The 26,254-nt window shown below is 37.7% G+C and overlaps 1 protein-coding gene across 5 annotated transcripts; it reads left to right on the top strand.

Moving 5' to 3' along the window:
• Positions 1 to 570: 570 nt before the first annotated feature.
• Positions 571 to 25,221, top strand: STXBP3 (syntaxin binding protein 3). Of its 5 annotated transcripts, none has more exons than XM_014943409.1 (20): positions 571 to 641; positions 6,284 to 6,333; positions 7,179 to 7,260; positions 9,521 to 9,597; positions 10,207 to 10,285; positions 11,661 to 11,761; positions 12,715 to 12,869; positions 13,732 to 13,822; positions 14,449 to 14,573; positions 15,037 to 15,042; positions 15,664 to 15,768; positions 16,314 to 16,371; positions 16,576 to 16,641; positions 17,124 to 17,204; positions 17,816 to 17,954; positions 18,543 to 18,649; positions 19,130 to 19,228; positions 20,090 to 20,175; positions 21,788 to 21,936; positions 24,059 to 25,221. In XM_014943409.1, the coding sequence occupies exons 1-20, from the start codon at positions 599 to 601 to the stop codon at positions 24,148 to 24,150; spliced, it is 1,791 nt and encodes a 596-aa protein (XP_014798895.1). In that variant the 5' UTR covers positions 571 to 598; the 3' UTR covers positions 24,151 to 25,221. The 5 variants fall into 5 exon arrangements, with proteins under 5 accessions (XP_014798895.1, XP_014798899.1, XP_014798896.1 ...); XM_014943411.1 differs by lacking the exon at positions 571 to 641 and adding an exon at positions 4,279 to 4,297; XM_014943410.1 differs by lacking the exon at positions 15,037 to 15,042 and having other exon boundaries at positions 599 to 641.
• The last annotated feature ends 1,033 nt before the right edge of the window (positions 25,222 to 26,254 follow it).

Raw genomic sequence — 26,254 nt, 5'->3', positions numbered from 1 at the left:
CAGCTGCTGGTTCCCCTTTGACAACACTGCCTCTATGCCTTCTAACTGTAACTTCTGACAGACGATTTTAGGCATCAAGCGATGGTATCTTCCTATGGACCGACGGCGCTTTCTTCGATGGCTTACACGAAGGTAACAGTGAACCTGGGGGCCGCTTTTATGAGGGAGCCACGGCGACGAGGGGAATTTTACCCCCCGAGGGGAGCCGGGCCCACGGCAGGCTTCGCGGAGGCCCCCCCGGCTGCTCCCCACACCGCACGAGGAGCCCGCCTCGGGGCTCGGGAGGCGGCTCGCGCCGTCCCGGGCTCACCCTCCGCCGAGCAACAGGACGCTCCCGCCTCAGGAGACAAGTCCTGGTCAGCGGGCGCTTCCCCAGCGGGAATTGCGGAGCGCATCATGGCAGAGAAAGGGGCACGGCTCCTGAGGGGCTGGCACGGCTGGTGGGAGCCCGTCCCACAAACGGGCAGCGCACTCCTCCTACGCCGCCGCCGCCACCGCCCGGCTCGGGGCGGCTCCGCCCGCCGGCTCTGAAGAGGGCGCGGCGGGGCCGGGGCGGGGAGCGGAAGGGAGTGGCGCGGCGGTGGGGCTGGGCAGCAAGATGGCGCCGGCGGTGCGGGGGCTGAAGAGCCTGGTGTGGCAGAGTGAGTGCGGGGTTTCGTTCCGCGCCCCTTTTCCCGCCGTCCCTGGGGCTGGGAAGGGGCCCGGGGCCGCTCGGTGGGCGGCGGCGCGGTCCGGCCGGGCGGGAACGTTCACCGCTGCCTCCCCGTAGCCCGGCGCGTTGGTGCCGGGGGTCCCTGTTAGGGCCGGGGCTTTTCCCGGCGCGGCTGGAGGCGCGCAAGGAGCCGCGCTGCGTGTCGGGGCTGAGGCGGGCGGCAGAGCCGGCCTGGGCCCGGGCGGCTCTGTGAGGAGCCCGGTGCGCGGCACAAGCTGCGGGCGGTCGTGCGGTCGCTGTTCCCCAGCTCTCGGCATGTCGGGAGGAGACCACCCCGGCTTGCGGCGGTACGGCGGGTCCCTGCGGTACTAGCACCTCGGTGGAAGCGCTTTGGTCGTTTTCCGAGTTAAGGGTGAACTTTACAGGATGTGGCCGGCCGTGCCAGCTCTTGAAGAGATTATACTGAAGTCAGCCCTTCAAGGACTTCCCTGGTGGCTCCCGAAATGGCAGTTCTGGAGAGCGCTCCCGGCCTCGGCAGGGGCTCTCTGGTTGTCTGTCACCAAGTGTCACTGCCGGCTTGGCGTTGGGCTTCAGGGTTTTCAGAAAGAAAAAGCTGAAGGTGTCTCCAGGTACTTTCATAAATGAACTGCAGGATTTTATGGCTGTGTTCAGGAACAGGTTCTGCCAGTGTTTGGTACAGAAAATGAAGTTGTAGCCACACCGTGTCTTAGTGGAGTAGAAGGGCGGAGAGTATTTCAAGTACTGTGAGACCTTTGGGGAAAGGCATTAATAGCCACCTCGTGCCACGTTTAATTGTACTGGAGCTGTGACTCCGTGAGCAGCTCAGCCAGCCCAGTGACTGTCTGTCACTGAAATGGGAAGGTCCCGCTGCCTTCTCATCTGCGTTTTCCTTCTCCGCTCCCACCTGCAAGCTCCAGCTGCTTGCTTGTGTTGCTGGAAAAGAAAATAGGAAAAAGGAGAGAAAGAAGAAAGCAGACTGTTCCTGTGGTGTTCAGTCCTTGATTGCTGATATCCATACCCTGCTCACATGAGTTAGATACCTTTGTTTATAACTTGACCTTCAGAAATCATTAGTTTTGTTGTTTTGAACTTTTGTCCTGTCTTGCTCTAAGTCGTTTATGCCTTTGATAGTGAAGGGATTAATTTGTCCTGAGGTGTTTTGTCGAAGACTTGGATGATACGGAATGACAGAATGGTAGGGGTTGGAAGGGAACCCTGGAGATCACCTAGTCGAGCCCTCCTGCCAAAGCAGGTTCATCTAGAGCAAATCGCACTGTGTCCAGATGGGTTTTGAGTATCTCCAGAGAGGGAGACACCACAGCCCCTCTTGGCAGCCTGATCCAGTGTTTTGTTACCCTCAAAGTAAAGTTTTCTGCGTGTTCAGGTAGAACTTCCTGTGTTCCAGTTCATGTCCGTTGCCCCTTGTCCTGTCACCAGGCACCACTGAGAAGAGTCTGGCCCTGTCGTCTTGACACCCACCCTTTAGATATTTGTAAGCATTGATGAAGTCCCCTCACAGTCTTGTCTTCTCTCTAGTCCCTTGATCGTCTTTGTAGCCCTCTGCTGGACTCTCTCCAGTAGTTCCTTGTCTTTCTTGAACGGGGGAGCCCAGAACTGGACACAATACTACAGATGGGGCCTCACCAGGGCAGAGTAGGTGGGGAGGATAACCCCCCCTTGACCTTCTGGCCACACTTTTTTTAATGCACCCTGGGAGACCACTGGCCTTCTTGGCCACAAGGGCACATTGCTGACATTCTGGTGTGTCAGCCGTGCATCCCAGTTTTGCTCTGTCCCCTCATCCAGGTTGTTGATGAGTATGTTGAACAAGACTGGACCCAGTACTGACCCCTGCGGAACACCACTAGTTACAGGCCTCCAACTGGGCTCTGCGCTGCTGATGACAACCCTCTGAGCTCTGCCATTCAGCCAGTTCTCAGTCCAGCTCACTGTCTACTCATCCACACTTCCTAAGCTTACCTGTGAGGATGTAATGGGAGACAGCATCAAAAGCCTTGCTGAAGCTGAGGTAGACAACATCCACTGCTCTCCTGTCATCCACCCTGCTAGTCTTGCCATCGTGGAAGGCTGTCAGATTGGTCAAGCGTGATAGCCTTAAAAGGAGGCAACCTGATCAAAGTGCTAGTGTGCCACCAGAGTGTATAAAGACTTCTGAAAACAGCGTTGCCAGTGTGAACAAAACCATGAGGAAGAAAGATTAGAGTGATGGTGAAGCACTGTGCACACACTGAAGCAGTGTGAATAATAACATGTTTCTATTGCAAGCTTGGTAAAAAAGGAAACTGCTTCTGAAAAAAATGCTTTGTTAGTTAACTAGTTATTACTCTTATCTTTCCAAAACTACAACAGCAATGGAAATTGATGAAGTTTTAGACATTGTCTGGCACTTTGTTTATGGATAATTCAAGGCCATGAGCTGCTGCTTTCTAATGTTACAGCAAACATGGGGTTTTTAAGGCTGGTTTGTTGAGAATAATTCGTTGGTGATGTTGATGCTTCATGTAGCAGCTTGTTGCCAGCGTGTATCATATTCCTGTTCTATGAAAAGGCAAAGAAGTTGTACTTGCATTGTGTGTACAGAGTGTTTTACCTGTGCTCTGATATGGTGCTGTTAAAAGCTCTTCTTTCCATTGTGATAGCCCTTGCTGAAAGGTGCAATTTTAGGCTGAACTGATGCAGAAGTGTGTGAAAAGGTTATTTCACCCAAGTTTTTTGTCAGTTAAGTTCACAGTTTTTTGGGTATGGAGGAAGCTACCTGTACTTAAGAGGCCGTAGTTCCTGGGGATAAAATTAAAAAATTAACTATATACTGCATCTGGGTGTGTATATCTGTAAATAAGGTTATTTCCAGAAGGAATTCTGTCTTCAATTTTTTTGCAACTTTAAAATGTACTCAAGACTTGTATAATAAGATTCTAGCCTAGCCATAGATATCTATGTTAATTTTTAAAAATGATTCAACAATTCTGAAACTTTATTTTCCAGAATGCTTTCTTACAGTGAAAGCTGTTCTAGTCCTTTCTTCAGGAAGTGTGTTATAAATGGGTCATTAACTATGTCAAGGTGTGGTTTGCTTTTTTTTGTTTTTTTTTTCACACAGGGTTTTAGCAGTCTGCTGTTCTGTCAGGGTTGTGTATAGTTCTTATCTGTATTGGGAAGTAAAAGTAGAAGAAAAAATGCCTTAAACTAATCGAATGTAGTTAGAGAAGATAAAATTAGATGAGGTAGTTAGGATGCATGGCCAGCTTGAAATTTCTGAGAAGGAAATTAAAACTTAGACAAAATGGAGCACTTCTGTTCATACCTGGGTTTATGATTGTTCTTGGTGCATTCAAAATGCTTACTGGAGACAAATGAGATGATTTGAAGAGCCTGTAAACCAGCGTAGGCCAGATATTTGGGTAAAGCAGCTGCAGGTTGAGGACAAAACAAATAGCAGTTGGAGTGTTGCAGGGGAAGTACATGTGTCTGGTACACTGATAGCTTGGAATAAAATACCTTCTTGTGATGGGAGAAAGCTGACTTCTATTTTTAATTACAGAAATTAAGTTCAAGACACAACTGGATTATGCACTTGTATGTTCTGGTTCATTTTATAGGCAGGTAAGATATTGTAGAAAAAATATTTTTGAGATTTTGGACAAGGCTCTCAGGCACTCAATTTATTAAAAAGAGCTGTGTATCATGGGAGGGATTAATTCCTTGCGAAGAGTGTTCTCAGAAAATATGAAGACTCATTACATTTTCACGAGGCTAGAGATTTCTTCTTACAACTTGTATGTAGACCTAGAAAAACAATGTAACAAATACACAGAATACAAGTGACAGGAAAAAATGTGCCTGTATTACATCCTGGATTCAGTTATTACCAACAAATACATCTTGGTAGCAGCTATGCAGTGATAAGCATTCTGCAGTTTTGTATAGAATATATCCAAAGAAGTCACAGAATTCTCTACACCAGGCGAAGCAGACCTAGAACTTGTTGAAAACTGTGGGTTGTGTAGAGCAGGAAGGATGTCGAATAGCAAGCAAACCTGAGGGCAAGCTTGAGCAGTGATAATGGATTTTAGGAGTTGTATAAGGAAAAAAAGATTCGGGAGAACTGAGCTTGAGTTCTTTTTTTTTTAGCAGCCTGAACAAAATACACAGATTGCATCCCTCTTGAAACATGTGCTTTTTACTTAAATAGCTTTTAGAACAGTGTTTTTATTAGTTTATTAGATGGAGTGTAAGGTTTTTAGGTTACTATGAAGAATGTCAGTGCTGCAAAAAGTAACGAGCATACTGGAAATCTAAAGCATGAAGTACTAATCTTTCAAAATAAACTTCTTGTGTTAGTGTGAAAGAGTTTGTGTAGGACATCTTTGTGAAATGTAAATATGAGAAGCATGAAGTGTGACAACTTGAGAGCGTTGCGTGCTATGCAGCATTAAAGCTGTGGGGCTGAAATGAAATGAAGGCTGGATGAGCAGGTGGGCTGCTCCGCTGAAGTAACTGCTGAATTCTGGGGGGCACTGGAAGTTGGAGGTAGAGATGGAGTACCTGGCAGTAGGATCGCGCCAAAGGGGCTTGCACAGAAATGAGTATCGATAAATGTTGAAGAAATAGGTGTACTTTTTGTTGTATGTGCACCTCCTGTTCCGAAACATCTTATTTTTTTTCCTTGGCAGTTGTCACAAAATGGGTGCTGAATTTGCTCATTTGTATTTGAGACTTCTGTTTCTATTACTATCATTTTTTTCTTTTGGAGAAAAAGGTCCAGCAATTTTAATAGAAGTAGTCATCAGCTTAATTTGAAATTCTGTTCTCTGGGAAAAGAGAACAGAATAATCAGGAACCTCTTTGTTCCTGTGTTTATAAATACTAGGTTTAAAATAGTTCGCGAAATCTTCTGTCTTTTAATTAATACATACCACTGCTGTGAGATGGATCTGTGCTAGCCAGATGACACCACTCCTGAAAGTTGCAACTCATAGTTCTGGTGATCTTTAAAGCCTGTGGGTCGTAACTAGAAGTTGACTCTTATTGCTGAATCCTGTACAAGCTTTTCAATTGACATTTTTCCTAAGGTTGTCATGGTAGGATAAGATAATGGATAGCTTATTTAAGATAACGTTAAATTCCTGGAAGAACTGGTATTTTCTTAGGCTTATTCTGGAATTCTAGAGGAAGAACAAGGACATCTGAAGTTAGCATATATTTTAAAATAGGTCTGTTTGTGTTGGTCCAGGCGTCTTATCTTAAAGAGTAGCTTAAATTTTTTGCATGTGCACAATCCATTTAATGGAAGGGGTTGCTAAAAAAATAGAAACGAAGTGAAATATTTACAGACCTGTGATTGTTCTGGCTGGTTTTTATGGAGCTGTTTAATATTGACAAAAATGAAAAATTTAGCAACATCTTCCTGAAACAGCAGGGATAGTTCGTAGCCAAGAATTCTGTAGAGGTATTTATCAGTGGGTTTGGTTTTTTTGTTCCTCTGTTTTAGGTCTCCAAACATATGAGGCTAAATGGGTTAATTATTTTTTTCAGTAATGATTTGATTCCTCTAACTGATAAACTGCCTATCTCTGCTTCTTGTTACAGAGCTAAAATCATCAATATTTGATGACTGCAGGAAAGAGGAAGAATGGAAGGTATAGTTTTGTTACGATTTTTGCAAGAATGATACTTGTTCAAGTGATTCTTTCACTCAGTAAAAATCATCAATATTTGATGACTGCAGGAAAGAGGAAGAATGGAAGGTATAGTTTTGTTACGATTTTTGCAAGAATGATACAGATTACTTGTTCAAGTGATTCTTTCACTCAGTGTGCAAAAAATAAGTATCATTTAATGGCTGTCACTTTCACTTGAAATTGTTTTCTATCCAAGTAATGGATTTTAGTTCTGTTAACTCAGATCTCTGTATAATGCATAATGAAAAATACTAAGAAAAATGGTTAGTTGTCTCAATTCTTTTTCAAGCTTTGAAAAAGATTAGAAACTGTTTCTGTTTATCTTCACTTTTCTTCTGAAAGACCTGTACTTTGTTGATTTCAAAAATTATACTGCTGTGTGATACGTGTGGAGCAGGATTCAGCAGTATGATACCTGCTAGAGCTGCTTAAGCTGTAAAGCAGTTTTAGAATAAGTACAGTTATATTTAAGCATGCCATGGGTTAAATTAGACAGGAATTCAAAAGACCTGTGTCAAAGTGAAAGTTCTTGAATACTTTCTAGTAGGAGTAGTGGGGACAGCTACTTATTTAAGATGGAGCCCATTTCTTGAAGTCCTGTATGTAGGGAGCTGCCTTCTGATGCCATTTGAGATTAATTTCCCACTGCAAAGCTGCTATATGCATGTGATGAAAAGATACAGAGTAATAAAATACATTTCAGCTTCAAATTTCAGTGGCAAGTTAAGAAAATAACATGAGGTTACTATAGCTGATTATCTATAGTTTATCTAAATACCTTTTTTTTTTTTTAATATATATAGATAATGCTTTTAGATGATTACACTACTAAATTACTGTCCATGTGCTGCAAAATGACTGATCTACTGGCAGAGGGTATCACAGGTAAGCATAATTCTTTATATGGCAATATCCTGATAAGAAAAAGGGGAAGAATGAAATTGGTGCTACCCTTGCAAGAAATTGCCTTAATTTGTTTGATAAAGACAAGTAGCTATGGGGTATTCGACTAGCGGACTTTCTGGCATGTACAGTCATTACCCAAGCGTGATTTTTTTTTTTTAAATGGAGTTAAATGTTTCTCTGTCTAGAAGCTAAAACCTTTTCTATTTTAGTTTAGTTTTGTTTTGGTTTTTTTTGCTAAAGATTGCTGTAAGATTTTTTTGGTGTTTGTTGTCATTGGTTTTGCTTGGTGGTTTTTTTTTTTAATAATTTCTGTTTGGGTTTTTTTGTTTATTTTGTGGGGTGTTTTTTCTGGGGGGTAGTTGTTTGTTTGCTAGTGTCCATGATGCGGTAAATTAGAAAGTTATCTGTCACAGAGCAATTTTAAGGATATTATCTGTCAGTTTAAGTTAAGGGAAAACAAGCTCAGTAAAGAATTAAGCGCATGTTAGTAAAACATAAACAAATAGGAAAATTGCTCTCTGCATTTTTTTCCTAATGTGTTCTGTAAATTGGTAATATCTGCTGTTTTGAATTAATTTATTCTCTTGAGCAGTAGTGTTAGGATACAAGGGCAGAGAAACTTAAATACTGAAGACAAAATTAGAACAGGAGACAATAGCAGACTAACTGATGAGAGATGTTTGTAAGCAAGTAGATGTGGTAGAGGCAAGAATGTAAATTTCAGTTCTGTTTTGTTCAGTTATTTGAGCCTCTTCTCAAACCAAGAGAGCTTTCTGTAATTAAAAAAAAAAGGGGAGGGAAAAAACCCCAAACAATAAAAACTCGAAGCTAAATTATCTCAATTATTACTTTAATGAGAATAAACCCATAAGCAACATTAATAGTAATTAGGTTGTCACTTTTCCAAACAATTTGGGAGTAGTTTTGAGTTGAGTGGAATTTCTCATCTGCTGGAATGTCTCTCCTGTTCCTTGATGTTGGCCACTGTCAAAAGTGAATAATGGGTTGTGATAGATCTCAGTTACGTGGTATGCCTGTTTAGGTAAGACTTTGGTTTTTTTATGTGGATTTTTAAAAAGTATTTTTTCTCTAGTAAATCTTTTGGGCTTTTCTTGCTTACAACTTGAGAAAACGATATTTTTTCCTATCATAAAGCATTTGTCAAAGTTGCTTTTTGTGTTTGACCTTTCTGTAATGTTTATTAGTGTGTCATCCTGCCTGTTTTTGAAATTGAAACGAATATACAAAATGTAGATGATCTAGTCCTTTATTAACTTTAGATTTAGATTTTTTAGAAATACTTTTGTAAGAAAGCAGTATTTAGATTTAGTTATTTTTCACCAAGTAGCAAGATTTTTCTTATTCCAGCTATTGAGTATAACACGATTCTTCTGGAAGTATAATAATAAAGCTGTATACCTTTCACTTTTGGAGTGTATTTTTATAATCATAATAACTACTATTTATCCTTTTTGAGAAACTTTCAGTGAGCATGTATCCTGTTCATCAGTTAGAAACCGTTTAGTGAATACGCTACTGAAAAGAACCTGTCTTTCCACATCCAAATGTCTGACATTTAATTTTAAGGGGGAGGAACAAAGAAAAGTACTGAGCAACATGAATCTCTGCATTCTCAGGCTGGTGTACTGCAACACTATATGATTATGAATTTATTAATCAGAGAAAGCCAAGAGCTGAGTGAAGCTAATTTGCTGAAAATGTGTAATTGGTGCCTGCAATTACATTGAAACACAATAAGTGCACAGGAAATAGGCAAACAAAGGACAGAAGAGGCTATAGTCCAAAATTATGCCCTGCATAGTTTTATTCTCCTTCAATATGCTGGAAAAAGAACAATCATGCTGAGGCAGTTCTCTTGCAGCATATTTCATACTGTCCCCCATAGTTGGAGCATGTTTGTATTGCCATATCTTTCTGTGTGAAGGCAAAACTCTGCTTGTGTAGAATACCTAGGGAAAAAACATTTAGTCCTACAAATTTAATTGACACTAAACTGAGGATTGAAGAAGTCATGTGGTAACTTGCTGTATTTAAAATCATAAATAAATAAAAAATCAAAGTGCTCTTGGCAGAAGATAGGTTCTTGCCACTAAATTTGTGGACAACTTGATAGGTGTTATTTTATTTTTATCACCTCTATACTAAAATTTGTATGGTGCTTTCCTTAAAGATGCGTAAAGCTCTTAATTATAAAAATGTAATATTTCTTTCTCTATAGTGGTGGAGAACGTATATAAAAACCGTGAACCTGTCCCACACATGAAAGCAATATATTTCATAACTCCCACCAAAAAGGTTAGTATTTTAAAGAAAGCGTAGCAAGATCTTTCAGGCTGAAAAAACAATCTTATTGGAAAATATTTATTTACTTTTTACAAATATTGCAGTACTTAAATTTTTGCATTTGTGTGATGCTTCATTGCATAATGAAAAGGCAATGCAGTGCCACCATTTTGCAAATGTGTATCTTTTGATCAATGGAGGCACTGTTAGCTATTACTAACCTCACTGAAAGAGATGTTGTATGAAAGAATGATGCAATGCATTGAACAATAGAATTCAAAGTAATGGCTCTAATAAGAGGTTACTGTCACTTCCTAAAAATTCTTGAGAGAATAAATCTCAGCACTGTTATAGGTGGAAAATGATGCAAATATCCTGCTTTGTTTGCTTCTGAAAATGATCTTGGTGCATGACTGACCTTCTGTAATTGTTTATATTATTCTTGGTCTGGAATTAAAAATCTTCTACTTCAGTGTTTTCTTATATGTCGATTTGCAGTATTCCTGAGTGGGACTGGCTAGTTAACGGGGCAGGAGGAGAGGAGGGAGAAGCTTTCTGGTGTGTGAGGAAAGGCAAAAACACTAATGACTTTTTTTCCCTTGTTTTCCCTGTCCCTGTAAGTCTGTAGATGGACTTATTGATGACTTCATCACTAAATCATCCAGCAGATACAAAGCAGCATATGTGTATTTCACTGACTGTAAGTAAGCTTTTGTGTTGTAGTTTGGATAACTTGATATATGTAAATAAGTAAGCTTCTCAACTTTCTTTCCTGTAGTTTAGTACATGTAAATTTTGGGTCCTGTTTCTTGAGGGAAGACTTGAAACTCAAGTAATTACACATATTTGGATTGCCAGAATGTAGTCACTGTGCCATGTGGCAATAGTCATTTATTTCACAATTGCCAAACAATGTTGATTGTTCCCCACCTCAGCTTTTAATTTAGGTAATTTAGTTTTATTTTTGAAGTATTCCAGTCTTCTCCTCTGTTGGAGAGTGTAGAGGAAGACAATTCAAGTAGAGCTATGTGTCTCATAAACAGAATTGTACTCAAAAATACGAATGCATGAGAATTTGCAATGTTTTGTAATTGATCATTTTAGGTAGTTTCTTCAGACTTGTGAGTAAGCTTTTTTTTTTTCCCATCACCTGAAAGTAGATGCCTACTTAGCCCTTGTATGCATAATATAAATTATTGCAAATGGGGTTAATGTGACTGCCTGTTGCTCTGCAGTCAGTCAGTGTGACTAAAAAAGCATGTAAATAAGGGAAAACAAGAAACCCAAACATACTGCTGAAGACAGACTGAGTTGTGGCTGTCTCTGTGGATGTCCGTGGATGGTGTAGATCTGCTACTGTATGTTCTCAAAGCAATTCTCAAATTACTACTAAAAACTGTTGGTTTCTTGTTTCATTTTGTGCTGATGCAGCAATTTTTGTTCTGGAAAAATACTGCTATCTTGCTCTAAGTTCCTTTATTGCAAGTGTGTGAGCTTTCAGTTTTTGAATACTTGCCAAAACTTTTAATGTTGAGAGGAGTTAGAGAAATACATCTGTTACTTCTAAGTCCGTGTAGAATTCATGTAATTCAGATATTCCTTAAATTCAGTCTCTGGACTGGGATCTGGTATAGCATGTGTGTGGTGGAACGCAATAGTTAAATTCCGTATTTCTCTGTTTTGCTGTTTGATATGTACAAATTTCTCTCTCCCTTTAACCTTTTTAGTAGCTTGGGAAATGTTTTCTCTCTCCTATATGAGTAGAAATAGCAGAAACTTTTGCTTTGATAAAATCAACATCCTTCACTGCTGCAGACTGCTAATGAGTGTTCTACAGCTTGGCTTGCCAAAAGATAGTAAAAAATTATCAGTGATGCTTCTTGAGAAATATTTCAAACACAAAATATTGATTGTATGTTCTCTTCCACTTCAGGATTTGGCAACTTTTTTGTATGTTACTGTTAATTGGTTCTTAATTTAGATTTGTCTGTCCTGAATACAGTAAGCTTATAAGTGAGTTAATAACGCACAAATGATTTATACTTAGAATCTTTTTTTTTTTTTGTTCTTCCTAGTTTGTCCTGACAACCTCTTCAATAAAATTAAGTCTTCCTGTGCAAAATCAATACGGAAATTGAAGGAGATCAACATTTCCTTCTTCCCATATGAGTCTCAGGTTAGTTTCATTCTTTATCTCAACAGCAGAAAATAGTCTGGAGGACTATTTCTAAGTGTTGTTGACCTGGTCAAAAACAACTAAATAGAATGTAGCTTTTTTTTTTTCTTTGAACTCTTATGTGTGTCAGGTGAATGTAAGAGAGGTTGCTGCTATCCATGCCTTACTGTGATGCAGTTTTCTCGTGTGAAGATGCATTCCTTATAATAAAGTTTTTTTTATTATTTAAATTGAGAAGCCATCAGAGAATAATTATAGTGGTGGTTTGTTTGTTTTCCAATGGTGGTGATGTTCTCAGGCTTTGTTTCAGACTGGTTTTGGGAGTTCTGCTAAAGCTGCTCTTAAGAAAACGGTTTTTAGCTTCCTCTATGAAATAAGGCTGTCTTGATTCTCTGGAGGACTTGCTATGAAAGCAGGAATTAGAACTACTTTTCTAAAGTTGCAAATAAGCAGCACTTAGTCTTTTCTTGATTTTAGTTTAGTTTTGTGTTCTCAGTATTTTGGGTTGTGAGGAGAACATTTTGAATCCTTAGCAAAGGAACAGCGAATGTTAAGTGATTTGCCTCATTTCAAATACCCAGGCCTGCTTTCTGTGGTGATAAGAGTAAATAATCAAACTGAGCTGTGGGCAAAGTTCAAGTGATTATCTACTCAAGTGAAACAAATACCTTTATCTGGCTGGATGTTCTTCTTTGGCTCTGTAGTTACAGAGTCCATCTGAAGCTGCAGAAGATCCTTTTATTGACAATGAGTTTGTTTCCATATTTGCATTCCATTTATTAAACTGTTGAAAAAGCTTTTCTTCTGTGTAGTATTAAACATCTTTTATCAAGGTTTAATGCATTTAAAGAATTTTAGTTCTTGGAGGTAAAGTCTTCAGATAATCAACAGATACCAGGTATTTTAGAAATATGCAATTTGGCCATTTTTTTTCTTGGTTGTCCTTTACATAGGTATTTACTCTCAATGTCCCAGATGCATTCTACCGCTGCTATAGTCCAACTCTGGAAAAGACAAAAGATCAAGATGCTGTAATGCAAGTAATGGCTGAACAGATTGTTACCTTATGTGCCACGCTAGATGAAAATCCAGGAGTACGATACAAAAGGTGGGCAAAAATAGTGTTTCATAGTGCAGCTGCTTTCACTTCTAGGACTTCCTATGTTGTTTGGTAATAGCTTGAAGCTGCAGCTTAGTTTCTTGTGGATTAATTGTTTTTAATCCACAAATCTGAAATACGGAATGATAGGAATTTGTGAAGTGTGGGCAGAGTAGGGAATTATATCTCTGTGTATTCACATAACAGTACTTAGTATATCCTGTTTTGTTATGAACTGCTTGTCATCCTACTGACTAAATGTGAAACACTAATATGCTGCATTCTAATACACCGCATGCATAATCCTGTAAATGCTGCTGTTGGTAGTTTTGCAGCTCCGCTTGGCATCAAGGAATTCATAAATTGCTGAGGCTGGTAAGATCAGGATTTATGTGTAGTAGAGCTATTGAGGAGAGCATCTCTTGAACTCTCATAGAAAGTACTGAATAGTATCTTAAAGTGGGCATCTGAAATTGTGCTCAAGAATTGCATTCTCTGGTGTAACGTGAAGTGGTGCCTTACTCTATGCAAAGGTAACAAAGAAATAATTGCTTTACTGTTCTTTCTTTTCTCTTTTTCTTTTTTCTTTCTTGCTCCCCACCTCTGAGTGAGAATTTTAGGTGCTGGGCCATATGCCAGCTAATGTCAGTCTTTTGGTTGAAGCTGTCTCTGTCTGAAATACCTGAAGCATTCAAAGAGTGGAATCATAATGTAAGAGTGAAAATACATTGGAACTGCTTGGAAGGAATTCAGAAACTGCTCATGAAACCAGAGGATTGAGCTAGGGAGTTCTTTCTGTTTTAAAGGTAGCATTTTAGTGTTTTGATGAAGAAATTTAAGGGTTTTTTTTGCATGTTTCCTTTTTTCCCAGTGGACCATCTGATAAAGCCAGCAAACTTGCACAGCTTGTTGAAAAAAATCTTGAAAACTACTACAAAACTGATGAGAAAAGCCAAATAAAGGTAGAAAGTGAACTAAAACGTTTGCTTCTTTTTTTGTAAGTCTGGGGAAAAATTAATCTTTCACATAAATAGTGTTTTTGATCTGTCACTGCAGGTTAGGGCAGCTGCCTAAATAAAGAATTATGGGGTAAACCATTCTGATTTGGTGACATCCCATTTTCCTACAGAAATAATTGTACCTGATGCTGCTGCCTCTCTGCTAAACTCCAAAATGAAATTTGTAGTTAAATGTTTGGAGTTTATTTTTTTCTGTATTACAGCACAGCATAGATAGTCTATGCTGAAATTCAAACAATGCTTATTTGTAAAAAGTCAGTGGGAGGCCTTTTTTTGTGTGATGCTAGTTTTTTTTTTCTTTACACTTTTTGTTTAAGTGAGGCTACTGAATGCATTGCAATGGGCTAAGAGCATTGCCATAAAATTAGTATTTAAAACCACTGTGCTGTGGTTATAATTTAAACATCTGCTTCCATTTATGTTGATAAACACTTGGACTGTACCTTTTAGTGTTTTTCAGTTATTTTCCCAACAATGTCTGCAGTGCTGTAACTTACTGTAAATAGATTTAACATGCATTAACTTTGTACTGTACGTCTTAACTTTATGTGTATTTGATGGCTTCCTAGGCTAAAACCCACTCCCAGCTAATAATAATTGATCGTGGCTTTGACCCAGTGTCAACTGTCCTTCATGAGCTCACCTTCCAGGCGATGGCTTATGATCTGCTGCCAATTGAAAATGATACTTACAAGCAAGTACTTTTTAAAAGAAATCTAAACACTTTATTCTTGATTATAAAATCAATGGAATTGTTTAGCTGAATTGCACTGTAGCAATAGCTAACATTACTTATATTACATAAGGATTGTTTCACTTATTATTAGTCTTTCCTCTTGGATTTGTGACTTCCTCTTTTTAACTTCCTCATTTAGTTGAGATTAGGTAGGATCTAATTAGCATTTTTGCTAAGTTTTGAGTCTAACAAATTGCATTTTTAAAAAAATTATTTATTGTTTAGTTAAGCAAACAGGAATACATATCTTCTCTGTCAGAAACACTGAGTGAATGTTTCTGTAGAAAGTGTAGAATTCTATGAATCTGAAGTTTGCCGGGTATGAAGATGTAGCAAGAGTGTGTTTTCTAGGTAGCCATGATCTGACTTTGACAATTAACCTTGTAATTTTTTTAAATTTATTTTTCTGCTTTCTGGCCAGCACTGTGTGAGTTCTTGTAAATGTAAGAATGTTACGTACTGTGGTTGTTATCTTGCTTTATAGGTTTCTTTATGTCTTTGTAGAAAAGTAATAGCTGGTCTGTAATGTTGTGAAGCACGTTTCTTGTACATGTGAAGTAATTTGTCCTACCTAATCTATTTTGTGGGTGAATGGTACTTCGTTTTCCTTCAAAGTTACAGATTTCTTATAGTAGATACAGAAATCTGCACTTTACAATCTGAATGTGTATTGCTTTGCACACAATTTGCATTTGAAGGCAAAGGGAAGTTGACATTGGAAGTTGAAGAGAAACTGAGGTGCATGTAAATGTATGCTTGAAACTCTCTTTACCGTTTGTTTAAAAGAATGTCCAGAAGCTATTCCCACAAAGAATCTAAAATTTGTCTGCTGCTTCTGTGTTCAAAGATGTAATCTGTAGAATCCTTACGTAAATTCTATTTTATAGGGCAATAGCTTGGCTTGTAACTGAAAACCTGTGTATGTTACTGCAATTACTGTGAATGTCAATTATACCATAACAATTAATATTCTAACCAGTTATGAGAATAAGATGGGGAGGGGGAACAAACCGCAAACCAAATAAATGTGTGAATTTTCTCTTGGAAGATACAAAACAGAAGGACCTGCTGGGAAGGAACGTGAGGCAATTCTGGAGGAAGATGATGAGCTCTGGGTGAAGATACGGCACAAGCATATTGCAGATGTGATAGAGTATGTGAATAAATAACAAACTAGTTAAAAAGACTGGTTATAAAAGTTTCTTTGAGAGGGAAGTGTATTTGAGCCGTTAAGAAAATAGAAATACAGGCAGTAGTGAAGGGGGTTTACGGTATAGATGGCATCCTGTTAAATAATTGATGCCAGGAAGAAAACATACTTTCAAAAATACAGTATGTATAGAGGTATGCAATCTAACTAATATTAATTACAGAACTTAAGAAAAGTGGAAATAAAATTATTTCCTGGGACGTATCTTCAAATCTTTTACATCTGAAGGGATTACTTTGCATAAAGTACTAGCATGTTATCGTATTAAATGACATTATGCAAGTACTACAAACAGCATGCTTAACTTCAGTTACCTTTGTCAAAAAAACACTCTTCTCTGAGGGAGACCTGCATTTGAAGCTTTTACTTTCTTTCAGAAGTTCTTGTTGTACATTTCTTTTAAGATTTTCAGTGAAGATCTTGAAAGATTTGAGAAATGTCGTGGTGTTGCATTTGATGACTTTCCTTTGTGGGTTTTTTTTTTTCAGGGAAATACCAAAACTTTTGAAAGAAGTTTCATCAAAAAGAAAAGCAACAGAAGGAAAAGTAAGTGGTTTAACATACGTTGTTTTCCATAGTAATGTAATTATTTTTGGCTGATCAGATCTATGTAATTAATGGCCCTATTACAGAAATCGAGGCTTATCTCAATGGCAGTTTTTTGTGGGGGGCGGAGCAAGGCTGCAACAGGAAGGGAAATAGGGATGTCAAATATTGGGGAAATTTTCAACTTGTATTATTTCTTCACAGTTATCGATATCTGCTTTGTCCCAGTTAATGAAAAAGATGCCACACTATCGTAAAGAGATTAGCAGGGTAAGGAGTCTTTTGTAACTGCAACTTCACAATAAATCATTTTGTACTATAACTTCCTGTGTTTTGAAGTCTAGTTTTATTCTGTCATTTTCCTGTTAAGTATGCTATATAACTCTTCTCCAAATCAGTTATGTTCACCTACTGTATAAATTTTTGAAGAAAACTTGTTTGCAGGTGTTTCATTTCAGTATTGAAAAAAAAAACCAGCAAAACTGAAACCCAGAACACTTACCTGATTCGTGTGCTTTGCAGATTGACGATAGTGTAACAGTTTAACGTTTTGAAAGGTATTACAGGGCTCAGTCTTTAAACGAAGGCTTAAACACAGGAAATGCATGGTGGCACTGAAGGATAGTTGATGGATTGATTCTTGTAACCGGTAAAAATAATTGCTTGATGTGTTTTTTGTTTGTTTCTTTTTGTTTAAAAAAAGGCAAGTTATTGCAGCTTGTGATTTTTATCTCTTTTTTTATCTCTTCTAGCAAGTTGTCCATCTTAACATAGCAGAAGATTGCATGAGCAAGTTCAAATCTAACATAGAAAGGCTCTGTAAAACTGAACAGGTATATTTTAAAAAGTCCACAAACTAAACAACAACTTACTGCAAATGTGACTTTTGTTTGCAGGAATAGATGCCTGTTTTTAACTGACAAAAGTAGTGTATTTCTTGACTCTTTTGTTGTGATTCCTTCATTGAGGTAGTAGTGTAGAGCTAAGTGAGACATACAAGGCTCTTACTCTGCCAATAAAGGTGGTGCTTTTAGAGCTTTAATTTTTTTGTCTTTGAACGTGGCTGATTTGTATAAGGATCATCTCCTATGAAGTTGCTTTACTGTGTTCTGCAGAAGGAAGGTCTTTTAAAATGTCTGGGAAAAACACCTGATAGGGTGAGGCATTACAATGTTCCATCAATCTCAAGTTAAAAACTATAATTTATATTTATATAAATTCTCGGTTTCAAAGAGTTTTAAATGTTTGAGTGTCATGTAGTGTTATTTAATGCTGTAACTATTGAAATAATTATGTCAAAGAATTTTCATGCTGAGTTTAAGTTGATGCAGCTTGTTTGTTTCCTGAAACCTATGATTTCATAAAAACGAATTTCAGACCACACAAAACAATGCTTTTTATAATGACTACTCACTAAAATAACTTTTTCTTTTTTTAAATTTAGGACTTAGCTCTTGGAACTGATGCAGAAGGTCAGAAAGTGAAAGATTCGATGAGAGTCCTCCTTCCAGTTCTGCTCAACAAAAGTCACGAGAGCTATGACAAAATTAGAGCTATTCTCCTGTATATCTTTAGCACAAATGGTATGATAAGCTACAATTTTTTTTTCTCAGTACTATGATTCGACTCAAGTTTTGGGATAATCCAGTATTTTCAGTTAACTTAAGCATCTGTATTGGAGTTGATGGTCAAGTTTGACAGAAATACTGTCCATCCTCTGCAGCTTCTCTTCTCCCAATTTCATAGCAAAGATACTGTTGGTAAGGAGCTAAGGCATGCAGTACCAGTGCAGATCTGTACAGTGTTTTAGTATGGTTCCTGTGCTTGGATGTTACAATTTCCTCTTTTTTCTATAGTATTGGAGGTGTTAAAGGAGGAGTTCCATGTCCATTGCATCCTGAAAATGAAGTCAATGAGGAAGAATTTGTAGTAGAGGAGAAGGAAATTGGCACAATGTGGGTCTGAGGAATCTGCAACAGCATTAAGTTTTGGTCTTGAAAATGGACCATTAAACAAAAATTTATCTAAAATGTGGTGTTATGTTAAACTTAAAGTAGACTGGCCAAAACCCCCAAAATAATCCTGGACTAAATAACAGCCCAGAATGTGTGAGACAAAATTGGTCTTACAGTCACATGGTAATTAAGTTGTGTGTTTTCCTTATATCAAAGGAACTACCCAGGAGAACTTGGACAAGCTGATCCAGAATGTACAAATAGAAAGTGATAGCGATATGATAAGAAATTGGAAATATCTTGATGTTCCTGTTATCTCTTCAGTAAGAATGTATTTATTTATTTTGTAATTTCCTACTACCCAAGCACTTGCCTTACAGCTCTTTCAGCAACTCTTAGCAGTATTATCCAGGTCTTTTTTTTCTGGGGGGAAGTGGACAATTACTAGAAATTCTTGTTTTTATGATGTGTGTAAGTGGTAAATACTTTAAACAACTAACATGAATAATTCTTCAGTAAGATACCTATAATACACCCTCTATGATATTCCCGCAAATCATCAGATAGTGACTTAAGCTGGTTGGTTTTGGAAAGTGCCAACTACTCAACTCCTTGTCTCTGAAATTAGCATTTCTAGTGTATACTGAATTCTACAGGTATTAATTGTGGTTCTTTGGTGGTGGTATTTCTTTAAATTTTCCTACTGATTTCCTCTTCCTCCCCCCACCTGCTGTTAACTGGTAATAAGTTTCCAGAATCCAAATACACTGTATAATACAACCACATTTTGAAAATCTTTTCAGTCTGCTGCTCAGCAGCATAAATACCCGAGAAGGGACCGTTCTTCAGAAGAAACTTTTCAACTTTCTCGGTGGACGCCTGTTATCAAAGATGTTATGGAGGTAAATTTGACCAACAAGTTAACTCATAGGTGCAGTGCAGAAATTTACTCAAGCAAGCAGTCATAGCCAATCTTTTGAAATTCTGTAGTATCTTGAGTTACTTAAGTTAAATACATTGCTTCTAGTCTGTTAGTAGTATAGAATATTAGACTGTGGTGTGTTAACGATGCTCCTCGCTGGAGGTCATTTTAAAGGTAAAGCAAATGAAAGTGAAAGCAAAAAGTCTTTTTGAACAGCTTGTCCTGTGATTGGCAGTGTTTAGTGTTAAGATCTGGATTTTTTTTCTCCAGTGGGTCTTGAAACTGCAATTCAGATGTAAACTGTAGATTGGTGGAGGCTGGAAAATGTTACTTGTCAGAAGTGTCCTTGCTGTGTTCTTAAACCTCTTCCTAAGCGTCAGGTAGTGGCTGATGTCAGAACAGTGAGGTCACTGCTCCTTTAGTCTGACCCAGTGCTGTCATTCACAGATTGTTGGTGACTTTCATATATTCATTTGTGTCTCCAGGGGATCTTAACTTCTCTCGTATGTTGCTATAGAGAAATGAAATGTTAGGGTAGTTACTGATAAAAAGCTACTAGTGAAATCTGAACAGTCAAATCAATACTCTGTTCATAAAGAAAGCTCGCATAATCCCGGTTCCTTGTGATATACAAAAGCCTTATAATAACTCTTAGCGTTATGTGGTCTAGCCTTTTGTTACACATGCGTATTGTTTATGAGATGCTGCTTGTCATGGGTTATTCTAAGAAATTGCATGTCCTGGCATTAAATTCCAGTTAGACATCCTTACTGGAAGTTGAAGCTTGATGGTTTTTAGGTCCATGTGGCTGTTTAAAGTGGATCTTTGTTTTGCCCTTCAGGATGCTATAGAAAACAAACTAGATTCAAAAGAGTGGCCTTATAGTTCTCAGTGTCCTCCTACCTGGAATGGATCAGGAGCAGTAAGGTAAATTGTTTAATTTCTTGAAACATAGTTTACCCGTTTGTCAGTGTGCTTGTCGTGTATATTCTAAAGCATTATAAAAGTGTGCATCCTAAGCAGTGACATAACTTATATAAGGTAATATTAATGTGTAAAACTTGTATTTTTATTTCCTCTAGAACATGCTTAACTTGATTGTTAGTTTAATAACTTTTCTATAGCTTTTTATTTGGAGTATCTCCCTTTTGCTTCAAAATTAGAAATAACATTTCCATATTCCCAGAGTGAGAAGTTTAAACCATTGAGCTTTTTAGTGTGAAGTAGTTTCAGGGATGGATTAGCAGCAAACTGTGATTTAGGCAGAAAGAATGTTTTAATTTCTTCTGAAAGTTGTTTCTGCTGTGGTAGTGGCAGTGTCATTCTTGAAGTTGATGACTTCAGTAGGTTAAATTAAACTTGTGTAGGCTCTCTCGTCAGGGAATATGGGCCTGGTAGGTATTTGGTGCCTGTTGTCAGGGGATGGTTTAGAGAAGCCCAGAAAAGTTGGAGGTTTTGAAATGAATTCTCTGCAAATGAATCTGAAATGGGTTGTTCCACATAATTGCATATTTACCCAGTAGCACTGAGAGGTGATTTTTGGAGGTGTTTTTTAGCTCATGAACTTGTACTGTCCTTTCTCTCCTCCTTTTTAATACCACTAGCTCTTGAACCTCATGACCAATACCTGCCCATTTGTTAGCTTTATCACTTATGGTAGTGTTATTTAAGTGGTGAGGCAGCTGAATAGGAATAAGAGTGTTCCTATTGCAGAAATGCTCATTGTGTTAATCAGATGCTGGAATTTACAGAGAGATGAAATGTTATACATATCCTAAATGTGGAGGGGACACTTGAATTGGAATTTATACCTCACTAAATAATACAGACAGTACAAAGCGTTAGGAAAACAGTTGTTACTTCCACTGCTAGTCAAACTGTTGGTGTCTCCCTAAATTCTTGGATATGCACTATGATGACCAGTAGAAAGGAAGGAAACACTAAGGCAAGTCCCTGTACATTGTAACTGGGTCTCTCTCTTATAGGCTGGTGAAATTTGGGAATCTTTTAGGCACCCTAGTGAAGAGAGTTTGGGACTTCAGATGATTTTATCTGAATCTGCAATTACTATATGTTTATGAGAGAGTATATTTTAAGAGCTTTATTTTTTTGTTCAGGTTTTATTTGAGATCTGCCAAATACTTTTTTTTTTTTTTGAGATTCTGTTGATGTTGAAACATCAACAACTGAAAAAAACCCCTAAGACTCTAGGTTTTTCAAATGAAAAATGCCACTGGAATTGCTTGCATGCAGAACTAAGCTGCTTGGTAGAAGTCCTTTGTCTGTAAGATGGGTGGGAAACAAGGTTTTTTACTTTGTGTTTATTTCCCCCCTTGAGCTAACTAAATAGTTTCTGAGTAATGTGTGAACTTGTTTTCATTTGAAATTATTCTGATTATCAATTTGTCTAAACTCTTTTGCTGAAATGATAATCAAACTGTGAACTGCATGACAGCAATTGTTACTGCTTAAGTGTGGAATTTTTACCAAAATTAATCAGTAAAGCTATATAAATATCACCTTTTAAAATTTCTCACAGTGCACGCCATAAACCCAGAGCTAGTTATAAGGATGAGCGGAAGAGCAGTGCAAGACTGATTATATTTGTGATTGGAGGAGTTACACATTCCGAGATGCGCAGTGCTTATGAAGTTTCTCAAGCCTACAAGTCCTGTGAAGTTGTTATTGGTAAGCTTGCTTTGGGAAAAGGGTGGTGTGTGGGGGTTTACTACACAGATTTCTGGAAAAATGTAAGGATCTTTTTTCTTCCATTTCCTAACATGGTTGAGTAAACTAATACTATAGCCAATGTATTTTTTTAAAACTATGTATTTAGAAGTTATCTTTTCAGTTTATCTAGATTGCAGTTTACCTAAACTAACAAAATATTAAGGACAATAAATACAGAAGAATCATCAGGAATTACGTTGGAGAAATAAATCACTAAACTAGCCTGACATACAGCAAAAAGGATGTAAGCAGTTGTATACTTCTTTGCATTACAGTTTCCTTACAAACTTTTGCATCTGCCTGTGCTTTACCAGAGGCTGCACGTAATGGTCTCATTGCTTTTGAAAGTAGTAGGAAAGCTGGCAGACCAGTGTAAAATTAATCACTTTGGGAGGAAGGGAAGATAATTTTCTTTTTTTTTCTTAAAAACAAACAAATGCAGAAGACTCACCAACAAAACAAACCCGAAAGAACTTTTTCAGCGTAGCTCAGCTGACTTTGCAACAACTTCAAGTTCTTGTCATGGTTTCTTCTGAGACTTTACAGAAACCACACCATGATTTATAGCTTTTCCCCTGAAAACTGGAGTAATCTCCCAAATCTTCTTAAGATTCAGCAGTAAATGCATGAATTACCAGCTGGGGTAGTAATCTCTCAGTTAATTCTTCAGAGGCAGCAAATGCTTGTGCCATTAGCTGCTGTGCATCAAATAATCATTTCCTGCAATGCTGTTTAAATTGATGTCCTAAAATATTTGCATATACAATACATCAAAACAGCTCCTACATATAGAACCTTACCCAGAGACCTGTATCCATCTGTGGTAGCAGCTGGGCTGGTGTCTGGGTGCAGGGTCATGTAAAGTAAATTGCTTGAGGTGCTTATGTCTGGAAATAAAATCTAATGTTGAGTTTTAAAAGGGATTAAATCTCTCTACTATAATTTTAAATAAATAAATACTCTTCCCTAAAGCATTGACAACCTTGATCCTAAGATCTAGAGTCTGTTACCTCAAAATAGTGGGGCCTGTTGTAGATGTATTTGTGTATGTTGTTGGTTTTATTGGTTTATTTTTTGTTTGCTGGTTTAGTTGGTGGTGGTTGAGGTAGGTTTATTGCTGGTCCTGGTTTTGAGTTGCAATGGAAAGAGCAGGAAAACAGGAATGTAGTTTAACAAGATTGTTGCTTCATCTGAGACTTGTTTACAAAACCATGTTTTGTGTAGGTCACTCTTTCGGTGTGACATGTGGCAGTAACGTCAACTCCATCTCCCCTTTTGTTTAGAGATGATTCCGGTAGTTTTGTTTGTAGTCCTGATTTTTGAGGTGATAACTTCCAAATTTCCATGCTGTTTACTGCGAGATGAAAACCTTTCTGTATTCCTGATGGAGAATTTCAGGAATATTAGCCCATTCAGATTGACACTACTAAAATTCAAGGTTCAAGACAGCCTTCATCTTGAACAGTTAAGAGTTCCCTTTATACCTGTAGGGTGGGCCTTCATGGCAGAAGTTATAATCACTCTCTCTGAGAACAAGAGAGGTAGTTCTGCACTCCCAAAGAATAATAAGGATTCTCTTTGCTGCTCCAGACTTAGAATTTGTTGCAAATTTTTCACAGAAACGTTAGTCAGTAAACACCAGTTTTCTGTAACTGATATTTCTGTGGAAAACTACTGTTTATGATAATCTTTAATCCAGGTGGTTTCTTGAGTCTAGGATAAAGCTTGTCAATAACAGAATGGGCAGATTTCTTGCAGGCTGGGACAACTGTCTCCAGTGCAAGCAGCCCGGGTTAAGGCTGTTTCAACCAGGCAGAGCAGGGGCTTGAAACCTGTATCCAAAGTGAGAGTCCTGCTCTGGATGTCTCAGTGTGTGGAAGAGGGACGCTGCCTACCTAATGGTGACACTTACATGATAACACAGGAAAATGCTTTGAACTGTTGTAATTTTCAGTTTTCCAGGTATAGTAAAATACGCTGGCATGTAACTGATTTATCTTTTTTTTTTTTTTTAAAGAGAGAATGTCTGAAAGTCAGAATTTCATGCTGAAAAACTTAATACTTATGCTTTTTTTGTCAGGTTCTACCCATATTTTGACACCTAGAAGACTCCTGGATGAGGTGAAGAGCCTTAGTAAACCGAAGGATATGGTCTACACTAAGGATGAATAGAAATGGTGATGTTTATGGTGCATTAGGAAAAGACAAGTAGTATGTACATTCTTAGGGAACTGACTTTTCTAAATACTGTACCAGGACACTACATGGTTCTGACTACTGGAATGTCACTTTATAACTTAAATTTGCTGCTTTTTTAGGGGAGCAAAAGGCAGAGAGGAAAAAATCAACACGTGTATTTCTTAGGTTATATTTAGTATAGTGTTACACTGTAAGTGCTTTTTCCAAAGGATGTGTTCATTCGTAACAAATTATGCTTAAAGTTATCATGATTATGTATAAAACTGGAATTGTTTTTGAGAACTGTGAAACCTTTCTATGACAGAGTTTATTTCTAAAAATGACGGAATTCAAAAGGGCCTAGGGTCTTGGGTAGAGGCCTCAAGAATATTTGTAAATATGGGTTTATGGTAAAAATATTTCACACAAGTGCAATGTCTCAAGCTGTAATATTTTGTGTAATATAACTCACTGAAAATTCTTTAAATATATGTAATTGTGAAAAATCAGAAGTTTTTTAGATGGTGGTGGGAAAAGTAGAAAGTTAATTATGGAAGTACTAAGTTCTAATTTCAATAAATAACTGGAGAAATGCTGTCAACTGTGCACTGAAGTACACTTTATATTTAAGTATATACAGGGATTATTGCTAAAGCTTTAAAAAAAATTGATTTCTTACAAACTTGCTTATGATTGTGCCTATGTAGTCTGTCTGTTTTATAAGATGAATTGCCTGTGATATATAAGTTACAAAATCGTAAGCATTAATTCTCTTTTTGGGGGAGTGGCGGCAAGGGAAATGGAGAGGGGGGGAAAAAAAGGGAAGCAGGTGAATCTTTCAAATGGCTTGCTAATTTAAAAAAGAAAAGAAAAAACAAACCAAATACCAAAACCTGATGCATTCAAGAGAATTTACTATTTTCTTCTACTTTATCGCATACTAAGAAGTAGATAAATTTGTGTTGAAGGGGATCAAGTAAATTCAAAATTGTATTAATTCTGTAATATTGGTGATGTTTAGAGTTGTCTTAGAAAATTAAAGTGGTAACTTATTAACCCTTTAAAGGGATGTTGTATTGATGTGCCTTGAAATGTTAGTTTGTTATATGTAGTATCTGAGAGAAATGTCATAATGAAAAAAAATAGATTACTGATGGCTTTACATTTACATATTTCCTAGCTGTGAGGGTATTCATTTTTTGCTTTGCAGAAAGGTGATTTTATTTCTTTTTCCTTAATTTTGCCCTCAGGTTAACTAGTAGGTTAAGAGAACATCTTTGTTAGGTAAGTTCATTCAAAGTTAATTAGAAGGTGGAAAAAGGTCAAATTCCCCTCCTACATCAGAGAGGAATGAAATGGGAGATGATTATGTAAGAACTCTAAAATGTTGCAGGGCATGGTGAGGGTAAGTGGCTGTAGCTTGCACATGCACCTATGTGAGTTAGGTACCTAACATATACTGACTTTCTTTTCAACAGGAATACAGAAAAAACACCTTTTTAATTTATCTGGTTCATCAAATGTCACATGCATCAAAAGTTAAAAAAATATATTTTAGTAGAAATATCTGTACTGCTTTTCTGAATTCTAGTTTCTAACTATAAATATCTCAGTAAAAATCCAGAATAGAAGTACTTATTCAAGAAATGCAGTGTTCAACATTTTCTTACTAAAGACCTACACTTTGAAATAAGTATTAACAAGTACGCTTCAATTACATACAGTCCTTACACTTTGGCAAGAAGAACCCAAGGTTGGTGTAAAAAGCATATGTAGTTGCAAACTTTTTTTCTATTCCCAAAGCTTAAAAGCAATAAATACAGAACAAAATAACTAATATTAAAATATCCTATGTAAGGACTGAAATAATTTATTTCAGTAGTATATAAAATCCACTGCATCGATGTTTATTTGTTGCGTAGAGCTGAAGAAATATCAGCTTGAAATGTTGGATTACTTTTGCAGGTTCAACAGTCAGACTTTCTCCAAGTGTCTGCTTTAGGCTTGAGTGACATCACCAGCTCGAAATTGGATAGACTAAGACGTCTGAGTTTTGGAATCCATCACCCACTTTTTCCAGAAGGCAAAGCCAAACCTT

This window comes from Calidris pugnax, unplaced genomic scaffold (genome assembly GCF_001431845.1).
Source record: "Calidris pugnax isolate Ruff unplaced genomic scaffold, ASM143184v1 scaffold63, whole genome shotgun sequence".
NCBI classification, from domain to species: domain Eukaryota; kingdom Metazoa; phylum Chordata; class Aves; order Charadriiformes; family Scolopacidae; genus Calidris; species Calidris pugnax.
Note: the sequence above shows the minus strand (reverse complement) of the source record. Positions and strands in the feature narration are given on the sequence as shown.

Bases quoted from the DNA above. Each gene is read 5' to 3' on its own strand.
- STXBP3 (XM_014943409.1), top strand. From the start codon at position 599: ATGGCGCCGGCGGTGCGGGGGCTGAAGAGCCTGGTGTGGCAGA. The intron at 10,286-11,660 runs GTAAGTAAGCTT...TGTTCTTCCTAG, and splicing joins ATATGTGTATTTCACTGACT to TTTGTCCTGACAACCTCTTC. The intron at 19,229-20,089 runs GTAAATTTGACC...TTTGCCCTTCAG, and splicing joins TTATCAAAGATGTTATGGAG to GATGCTATAGAAAACAAACT.